General features: G+C 44.6%; 1 protein-coding gene across 1 annotated transcript; it reads left to right on the forward strand.

Annotated features, from left to right (window-relative positions):
* Positions 1-271: 271 nt before the first annotated feature.
* On the forward strand, positions 272-10,474 carry LOC121142647 (disks large homolog 5-like). The gene is made up of 7 exons (XM_040752781.1): positions 272-375; positions 2,384-2,546; positions 4,194-4,325; positions 4,944-5,127; positions 8,263-8,378; positions 9,460-9,554; positions 9,718-10,474. Exons 1-7 carry the CDS (start codon positions 300-302, stop codon positions 9,885-9,887), a joined length of 936 nt encoding a protein of 311 aa, XP_040608715.1. The 5' UTR covers positions 272-299; the 3' UTR covers positions 9,888-10,474.
* Positions 10,475-10,898: the final 424 nt, after the last annotated feature.

Here is a 10,898-nt window from a genome sequence, read left to right on the forward strand (position 1 = left end):
ACATAAAAAGTGTTCAATGAAGTAGAGAGCTAAATTTCTGGATTTAGAAGGAGGTTGTGTCTAAAGGCTTTCCTTGTGACCCCAGAGAAGGTCCTGGAAATGACACCTTGGTTTTAGGTCACTTTTGGGTGAGGTAGTTAGTAGGGCTGCAATAGCTTGACCATTTGACAGCAGTCCCTACTTGGACATTCTATTGTATCCTGGAGAGCACTGGCATTCTCTGTGATGTCACCAGTGTTGTAGCAACACCAACTGCTTTGGGGGCATTCATTCAGTACCTATATGGTTTTCCCACAGACATGCTGACAAGAGTGATCAGGTTGCTTTGGAGGAGGAATGGAGAGCAAAGAAAGACCAGAGGGAGGCAGGAAGAAGGTAGACATCAACCTCCATGTCACACATTTAAAAAAATGGTTCTGGGGAATGCACAGTGAGTTCTGAGCAAGGGATGGGCAGCTTCCTGAAGAAGGAAGGCTTCATCTGAACCTTTCTAGAGTAGGGCTCAGAAAGGGGTAGTTTGTGGGAAGCAATGGCCCTCTCCTGCTTTTCTCAGTTCCTAAAGAGCAGACCCAGAGGTGAGAATTTCTGATAGTTTGACAGAGATCCAGGAATAGTCAAGGCATCAGCTGCTGTTCTGGGAGAACCTCTGCAATCACTCTGCATGGGAAGGAAGCACAGAGGAACTAAAGTTTTCAGTACCAGTCCTGCACTTCCCCCACACTGAATTTCATTTGGTTGTGATTCACTATTAACATGGAGAGTAAATTGCCTTGGACAAAGCTGGGGTTCTCACATTGAAATCACAACCAAATTCAGGGCAGGACACACCAATTATTGCTGTATGTCAGTGACCCTAAGGTTTACGAATTCCAACCCTCTCACTACCCAGTCATCTAACTCAACCTCGGGATTGAGTCATCATTCTTCCTGCAGGTGTTTGCTCTTGTTGTCTTCAGGCTTACCTGGGGATGCTCAGTCCTTACCTATAAATAGTTGATCATATTTCTGCCAACATAAGAAAGGCTAAAAAGTATTCTGTTGAAGCTTTTGACAAATGTTTCTTCATTATCTATGTGACTTATCATTGCTCTGAAAGGACACCCACAATCCCCAAACACCACATACATTGTAACAGCCCTGTCGATACTCCATGATGTGCTTAATTAATCACTTCAGGGAACTGGTCTTCCTTCCCCGTCACCCTGAGATAATTTCTTAGCATTCTTTATTTCTCATCTTATAAGTCATCTCAAGGACAGGAAGAGCCATTCTTAGGCAGTGATGGGAAGGTAAGTCTTGACCTGCACACAGGATGAACCAGTGAATTAAAATAAACTAGATTCTCAAGAACCAGGAAGACCTCTGGATGAAAAGGAAGAGGTGCTGAAGGGCTTCCCCCATGTCTCAGGGGAGGCTCCTGGAAAAGGCAGCTTGGATTTTGGTGAATTGGGAAGAGCTAGTCACCATATAGGGGATGGCTGTTGGCAGAGATTCTAAAAGTTCCCATGTGTGGACATTCTGTTGTAACCCGGAGATCTCATGGCATCTTGTGTGAAATCAGTAGTGTTGTGGCAATGCCAACTACTTGGGGCATTCATTAAATGCTTATAGGGTTCACAAATAGACATGTTGGCAAGATTGAGTACACTCATTGGTTGAGAGATCTCTGGTTTTCTAAGACGAAAGTGAGGCACAAATTGGATCTTCTAGAAATATGGTTCAGTAGGTGAGATCATTTGAAGCAATGGGACTCAAATCCAGAGTCATGGATTTCTGATGATTAGTTTGGCAGAGAGCCAGGAATGGTCAAGGCTGCAGTTGCTCTGCTGGGACCTCATTAATATAATGGCAAAAAAAAACAAAAACAAAAACGCTAGCAGGAGGCACAGAATCACTAATGAGTTGTGAAGATAGGGTGCTCCTGCACTTCATCCTCAGTGGATTTCTGTAGGTTCCATGGATGTCTGATGTGAATCCCAGGGAGAGAAACTCCCCACCATGCACCCAGGTCTGACACATTCAGCTACTCTTAGCCTTGGATACAGGTTATCATGTCTGGCAGGCAAAATGCACTGGGGACTCCAGGATCTTCTTGCATCACATCAGATATGAGATAATGTTTCCAAACCAGCATGGCTGTGCTGGGTTTTAACTTCAAGGACCTGTGTGGCTGCAATACAGGCTGGGGCCCATATCTAGCCATGGTGACTAGCAACAGACACATGGACTAAGGGTCCCAGCTTAAGAATACATACTGTGATCTTTGATGGCTTCACTGAGTTCCATGCATTTCCTCTTTCTCACGTTGCATCTTGGGAATCAAGATACTGTCTTGTTCCTATGCCATTCAGATGTAGAAATTCACCTGTTTCTCTACCTACAGAGACTTCTGGGAAGGCGTCATCCACACCCTCCTTCCTCACTGAGAAAGAACAGCAGTTGAACAAGATGGAAAAACTGACCCTTCAGCTAAAGATGATGACATATGAGAGGGATGAACTGAGTGTAATCCTGGCCCATTACACCAGCAATGATTGTAACAACAGGTATTCATCATGGCCCATTCTCTGGTGACTGTCTTGACTCTCCTATGCCACCTCCAGCATTCCTCAGGCCACTGGAGGCTGCACCTCCAAGGTGTCCTCCTGCCCAACCAGTTTTTCAAAGTGAATCTGAGAGGCAGAACTGAAACCTGGGCAGGAGTGTGATGGAGACACAGGCTGTTCTGCTTCTCCAAAAGAAAAGCAGAGCCCAAGGCCTGAGTAACATTCTATGGATAGGGACAGTAGTGTGTGCACTCATATGTATTTCAAGAATCCTACACAGGTATTGGCTTGTTGGAGATAGTGGGTGCTGTGAGATTGTGGTGAATTTGACCAGGTGATTTTTTTCTATTTTGAAGACAAGGTTTCTCTGTATAGATTTGTTCACCAGGCTTTCCTCAAACTCACAGAGATATGCCTGTCTCTGCCTCCAGATTGCTAGGATTAAAGACCTGTGCCACAGGTAACTAGGTGATTATTTTTTTGCTGGTGGCTCTGGGAGCATCTTGAATGGCCTGGTCCTACTTGGCCCATCTCATTGTGTGACTGGAAGGCCTGGAGCTTATCCTGGCTCCTTTCTGATCGTGTTACTTGTGGCTAGACAAGGCCATCTACCTGCATTCTTGTGTATGGGTTTATGAGTGTGAAGGGCTCTCTGACACGCCCAGTCACTGCAAATATGGCTGTGGCAGGTTTTGCACTGTTCACTTTCCTCTACCCCCATAAACCATTAGATTTCATTCCTGAATTTGTCCCCAAGATCCATTCCCCTATTTGGCGGTTGACTCATTCCTGAGACTAAACACCAAGGTCCAGCAATCAGAAATCATCATTTGACTAGACCGACTAAACTGTCCAATTAGGTTTTGCCAATTCACGTTGACACGGACTTCCCCTCTTCTTGAAAACACACTGCTGAAAGAAAGAAAAAAAAAGAAAACACCTGCATGCTATGTGCTCTTGGGTTATCCAGAGTCAGCCCCCCAGCCCTCTGAGGTAGTAAATCTCCTTTGTGTTTATTTGTACTATGGTGTCTGATATGTTCCCTACTGGTTCTGAGGTGCTCCCTTTGTGTGTGTGTGTGTGTGTGTGTGTGTGTGTGTGTGTCCCTCCAGATCTTGTGATTGGCCTGTCTCAGAAATTTCAGGTGATGTATGTGCTGAGGCCAAGGAACTCCGCTGTGAGCATCAGTACTCTCAGTCTTCTTGCTCACCTTGGTCACTCACTGGAATCCTTTGGCAGTTTATGAAGACATCCTGATGCAGTTTCCTCCACAGAAATCCTGATTAAGAGTTCTCTGCATCCTTCTCATAATAGGAACATAGGATAAACAATCCATGTTCTGAACACAAGAGACATGTATCACAGGTTTCAGATAGGCCCATACCTGTGGCACAGACTCCGGGAACTTCTTAGACAGTCAGTCTCTCCCCTCAGGCCTACTAAGGGAGCCCATGCAGTCCTGTCTCCTCCCTCTTGCCACCCTTCCTTTCTGGCCCTAGCGAGTCTGATATAAGTCAGGATGTAACACTACATAGGATTCAGAATGTGGCATTCAGTGGAATAGGGTAGTCCACATACAGCCTTAACACATGATTCCTTAAGCCTTTGCTCATGGGTTCTTTACTCCTGGGGCCATGCCCTACACAGGCCAAATTCTGACCTTGAGATGCTGAAAATGGAGCATCAGAAAGAGATGTCAGATCTGAAGAAATACCCCAAGGAAATTAGCGAGGCCTTGTACAAGTGCATGGTACTGACGGAGAAGACCAACTCCTACTGGTGAGTGTCTGATTTGGACGGGACCCCAACACATGGGAAGGACAGTTTCTGCCCTTCTTTGTCTTTGAACGAAAGTAGCTGCTTTGGTTCTCGACTGTTTACCTCTAAGCAAGAAGCCTGTCTTACAGCTCTTGGATGTGCCTTCCAGACAGAGTTTCCCATCCTGACATTGTTCTGTCAGTCTCCATAGCTTCTAGATACAAACACATTTTGTACCATGAATGGTTTCTGGGGTCCTGGCATGGCCTTACAAAGCCTGTTTCTATCGGACACATGGGTGAAATGTACTGCCATTGAGTCCTCTGTCCTCCTTTGGAGTGTGTTTGCCCTCTACCTGATGATGTTTTCCCAGTATTCCAAATTTAAATGCAGATGGGGGGTCCAATTTCAAAGGTACAGGGATCCTTTTGGTGTCAGGGTGTTCAGGAGTTGTTTGAAGCTTTCTGAAATTTGGCTGTTCTCTGACTTTGGTCAGCACCTGGGTGATACTGGCATGTCTAATGCTGGCTCCGGCCTATGGCTGTCTGAGTACCTGGGCCCTTGAAGGGATGCTGGTGTTAGGAGGGAGGTGGAGCAGATGGAAGTTTACTGGAGCTCATCATATTTGTGATGTTTAAGCACCCTTCACAGCCAGCTTCTGAGTGAATGGGCACAGTTGAAGGAAAAAGTCTACATGTTGAAAGAAGACAATAGGAAGCTGAAGGGGGAGCAGATTTTGCTGCAGGAGTCCTGTGAGGAGGCAAAAAAGCTCTGTGAAGAGACCCATGAGAAGATCTATGGCCTCTGGACCATGCAGCAGCAGGTAGGCAGGGGCAGCAGAGGCAAGCTGCCCATCTGTCTGTCTAACCAGACACATACATATACACATATCCATGTACCCAACCACTTACTTGTCCAATTGACCACCTACTTCCCATCCAACTGTCATTTCTGTGATCAGTCACAACTCTTTCTGTGGAGTTAGCCTCTTGGAAGACACAGCATGATTGGCAAACACACTCTTCTAATATAATAGAAGGTGAAGTTCAGTGATACAGTTGGGTAAATCACATGTAACACACATACATGTCAGTCCGGTAGGAAGGGTGCTATGCAGGAACCACAGAGTGATTATCACAGAGCTATGAGTGAGTGAGGTCTAGGGCCTGTGGCTCATTTCCTTGGCAAAACAAAAATTTCTGTTCTGTCTAAGCTGGCTAGCCACAGCTCTTTGGGTCTCCTGTCTCTGCACAAGGAGTGCCTCCTGTCATTTTCTGTCTCATCTATTTGATGAATGGCTAATTAGATCAGAAGGAGAAAAGACTTGGTGGTTTCTCTAAATTTCTACACATTTTTATGACTTTGGTATCAATGTGTTTTGTGATAACAAAACTAAACAGAAGTGCCATGCTATAAATAAAAGTATGCTTTTCTTCCTTTTACTGCACAGAGGTGACTTCCCAGAAAATGCCTGGTCTGTCTCATCAGCATCACAGCATAGAACCCATGGAGCATGGCAGTGCATCTCTATGCTGACTTTTTGATGGTCACTTTGTCATGTACATTGCTTTGTCTTAGCACAGATTCCACATCACAGTTGTACAGAGGGCTGCTTTTCAGATACACAATGTGAACTAATTGCCCCCTACTAACTGACCTGTGTCTATTTTCACACTATATGCACTGTATTATGATCAAAAGTTATTGGGTAATGACCATAGGTCACTTCCATTCTCTGGTGCTATCAAGGACTTCTGTGGAGGAACCTGGTAAGCTTACTTAGGAAACTATGGTGGGTCCACTTGGAGCTATCTGGAGGCTTCATTTCCAACCCACTTCCTTAGCACTTGGTGGTTTGTGGCCAAGTTCACTTGTGCAGGGTTTGTCACTTAATTGTAGGATCAGTGAGTCTTGGGATGAAAAACTTTCCTGGAAGTGGATAGAAGTTCAGGCCACCCTTGCTGAGCCTAAGAGCCTTGGATTGAGCACAGAGGACCCACTACGTCTTCATACAACAGAAATGGTGCTGCAACTATCTTGTCCACTCCCTTGTTTTCTGTATATAGGAATGGTGCCTGCCTTTGTGCGTACATACATGTGTGTGTGTGTGCGTGCATGCTGTGTGTGTGTGTGTTAGTTTCATGTGTATTTTGTGCTTGTGAGAATACAAGTTTGAGTTTATATATGGAGGTTCACTCACTCATGGAACAATGGAACATCTCTAAGGATGATGGAGACCAATGTTAATGAGAAGGAATGTGCCTTTTCTGATTAGTATTAATTCACATCAGTCCTAGAGCACATGGAGCTGGCCATCTTTCTGCATGTCCACACAGCTAAACAGAACAAAGGACCATAAACTGATTCTTACTAAAGATTTTCAGGGTTTTATAGAGGCATAAATATTCATCTGCAAAGAAATTCTTTAGGAAAAAATCAGAGTAATGTGGTACATAAAGGCAAGAAAAAGGCTACTGAGGTGAATCATGGTGCCTGAGAGGCAGGAAAGCCTGGCTGATGTTTGGTGTCCTCTGCTTGGGGTGAATGGTGACTGTTCACTGGTGATGTCCCTGCCTCCTGTTTTGTTCTCCTCATTGCCTGCTGACATTTTCCTTTCACCTTTGTCAAACCTTGGTTCAACTAACCTTGTCCTTGGAGCCTGGCCTGGGTTTAATTCTCTGAGAAATTATGAACTGCAAAGGTGCTTGTGGCTGCGTCTTAGTCCAACAGATGTCCTATTGCCATGCTGAGGTGTGAGAACTGGCAGTCTCAGTTAGGCTATAGCACTCACTGCATGTTGTGTCTGCAGCACTCAAACTGCTTTTCTTCCAAACTTCTTCATACTGAGTTGAAATTGGCCTGAATGGGGGATTGTAAGAAATGAGGACCCTCAGACATTGCTAGTGTAGCATGTGTAGCCCTGTGAAAAGCTATGTATGATTTTCCAGAAAGTTGAACTGCAGTGGCCAGGTCACACAGTGATCCCAGGCAAGAATTAGGTGCCCACAGACATGCCTGGGGACAACAGGGTTATAGCAATATTCCTCAGAACATCCCCAAACCAGAAACTATTCAAATGTGCATCATTGAAAAATAAAAACACACAACGTGGTCAAGAACTTCCATGGAACATTGTTAAGCATGAAGTAATACACACTCTCATTTGGTCACAAGCTAGTCAGCCTTCTGTTACTTAAGGAAACCCCTGACATAATCATCTTCTGGGAGGAATGGTTTATTTTGACTCCTGGGTTTAGAGATTTTCTAGTTTTCTGAGTTCATTGCTTGAGCTCATTGTGCCTAAACTGAGACAGCCTGAGGTTTAGAGAGCTCTTTTGGAAGAAACTGCCCTCCTTGGAGCCACTTGGAAGCACTGAGTGCACCCGCATGTAATGGTCTTGTGCTGTGGAACTAAGTTTTTAAAGCACAGAAGAGAGAAATTGCTATGCAAGCTTGATAACGGGTCAAGGAACCCTGGTGTAGAACATTTTGTGCATTGGGTTTACAAGGCAGGCACTACGTGGAGTGATCTGCCCACTGGGTTCTTCTCCCAGGTTACATGCATGCAGCACACAGACAAACAGGCAGACAAAACACCCAAACATATAAAGTAAAAGTAAAGTGAAAAATTACCAACAAAGTGAGGAGCAAAAGTACAATCCTCACCGGTAACACTACATCCTTATGCTCAGATTATTCTATGTTTATGGGTAGAGAGGTTGTGGACTGATGAAACTAAGTCTCTCCTTTATAGTACCCCAGAAGATCTCATCTTACATCAGCGTGTCTAGGAACTAAACGTGTACACAATGCAGTGTGCTTGTTTGAGTCCATCCATGCACTCGTTTTTGTCCAAGAGTGTGGTGCTTGTGTGTGTGTTTTGCACGCACTTGCATACACACATTTGTACCTGGGTGCAGAAAACCCTGGCCTAACAACACACTCTTCTAATGAACAGGAACATCAAAGACTTGAGGAAAATCTTCAGTCCCTGCTGAAGCAGAAGGAACTCATTACCCAGCAAAAGGACTTGGCAGTAAAGCTGCAACATCACTTCACTGAGTCTCAGATGAGGTAGGAGCCCAGGCTGGCAGAAGCGGGTGGAGTCAAGTGGGTCCCCTGTACCTGGGTTTCTGTTCATTTGCCCAGACTCCCAGCCACATCCAGGAAAAGAATTCCTCAGAGTATCCTGCTGGCAAAGGGAATAGGAAATTCTGTCTAGGAAACAACACTCTTGATCCTTAGTCTTATTGGGATATCTCCCTCTTCCTTTCTGAGTTTTCTAGTATGGTCTGAGTATCAATCCTTAGGTTAGATCTCCCCACAAATATTCCCATGGTATCCTCAAACCTTGGGGTTTGTCCATTGTGAAGGACAGTGCGTCCTCCACCTCTTTATTTTCCTTCAGGAACATCTCCTTTAGAGATAAGCTTCTGTCCACTCCTGCTGATTACAGACTCTCTGCAGGGTTCATCAGGTTCAGGGAGAAGATTTCTCTGGTCATGAACAGATTTGGAGATGGCAAATTAATCCCATGCAGTGTCTGAGCTATAGGAATAATCAGAGCCTTCTCTGCAGTGTTATGGAGGCTCCATTTGAGGGCAGGCATATTATCATTTTATAGGTCGATCACCTGGCATCTAAGCAAGGCCATGTATATATTTCCTGAACTGTGACTTAGAGAAATACTGATATTTCTACAACATAATGTTTTTGGGGTGTTGGAGAATTATGCTGTTTTTTTCTAGTCCAGCACAGTGTGTATTTTCCAGTTCCACTTCTAGCAATATTTAAAAGTTGAGATCCAGGCAGTGGTGGCACATGCCTTTAATCCCAGCACTTGGAAGGCAGAGGCAGGTGAATCTCTGTGAATTCGAGACCAATCGGGTACAAGAGCTAGTTCCAGGACAGGCTCCAAAGCTACACAGAAACCCTGTCTAGAAAAACCAAAAAAATGATGAAGAAGAACAAGAAATTGAGAAAAAAAGATCGAGCCCTGAGAATCTCTGACTCTTTTCCCTTGGGGAAGCAGGGAATGAGCACAGCTGAATGGTAATGCTGGATTGTATATCTGAGTAGAGATGGATGTAGGGGCTCAAAAGCTGACATGGTAGGTCCCCATCAGGCCTGTGTCCCAGACACCTTCCTTCCCTAGGTTTGAACACCTCCAGAAAGAACTGGAACAGAACACAGCCCAGGAGGAGAGCCTCCTGCAGACAGAGCTGCTGAAGCAGGAGCATTATGTGCCAGGCAAGTGAGCCTCCATTGAGCCCCATTCCCAGCAACCAGGGACTCGTGGGGTGGGTTTCCTCCCTTAACTTTTGTTTACTTGGGGTGAATAGGCCCTGATTTGTTGCTCTCCAGTGGCTCAGAAAGATTGTTTCTATGTCTGACTTCCATTCTTCTCTGACAGCACCTCTTAAGAGAACTGAGAAGACTAGAGGAAGTCAGAGACACCTTGAAGGCATGACATTCTACACTCTAGGATCAAGGCCTCCTCAGAAAAGGCCACCTCCTTGCAGCTGTGAAGCCACCAGTGAGCCAAATATCAACCTACCATCAGAGGATCCAACCCCAATCTGATCCACATCTGTTGGCTCACTATTTCCAGAGAAAGGATTGCATCAGATACGAGCTTGAAACACAGAGGACACACCACGAATTACTCAGAACCTGTCAGCAAGTGACCACCTTGTGGGACAAAACAACATGGAGGAAGACATGGGGGTGAGCAAGAGTTATTGTGTGAGCTTTATGTGATGGCTTTGGCAAGCTGACTCCAACTGTGATGGAAGATCTGGCTTGGAAGACTGTGTTAATGTCACACTGCTCTGCAGACAGACTGCATCGAGTACAACATTCTCTCTCTAGTGCAGTGCTGACGCTGACTCCACACCATGTACAAGTGTTGCTGAAGATAATTTACATCAGAGACTAATCCAGCTCCTCATGCCTCATGTTGTTCACCTTTTTTTCCATAAAGTTCCAAAGGAAACTGGGAACTTTGCTTAATTTTTTGTTTATATTTTGGGATATTTGTGCTTTAGTTCTTTTGGTTCTCTTCATTTTGCTTTAATGGTTTGTTGTTTTTTGTTATTTCTTTTATTTGTTTCATTGTTTTAATAGTTTGCTAAGGTTATATATTGTATGTAATGACTACCGTTTTAAAGTCCCCCATTGAATAAAATGAATGTATTTTATGAATAGAAAGCAATTTCTAATTTCCCACTTTTTTCCTTTTTATAATTGATTTATTTTTTTACATTCCATTCCCAGTTCCCCCTCCCTCCTCTCCTCCTGCACCCCCTATACTCTTCCACCTCCCCTCTGCCCCTGAGGGAGGGTGAGACCTCCTCTAGGAAGTATACTATAACTTTTCACTCTTCAGTCTCTTTTTTAGTCATGTGAGGGGTCACACTTCTATCAACACAGAACTCAAAGGCAAGTTCCAGGCCTTGCCATGGGTCTAAGGGCTACACAGGAAGGTGGCACCTTGGATATGGATGGTGTGGCCTACTCCATGGATACCCACTACATAATTATGGTTTGAAAGTGGCTATCTATAATAAAATGTGATTATTTTAAAGACCATTT

This window comes from Mesocricetus auratus, unplaced genomic scaffold (assembly GCF_017639785.1).
Source record: "Mesocricetus auratus isolate SY011 unplaced genomic scaffold, BCM_Maur_2.0 Super-Scaffold_100010, whole genome shotgun sequence".
Lineage (NCBI taxonomy): Eukaryota > Metazoa > Chordata > Mammalia > Rodentia > Cricetidae > Mesocricetus > Mesocricetus auratus.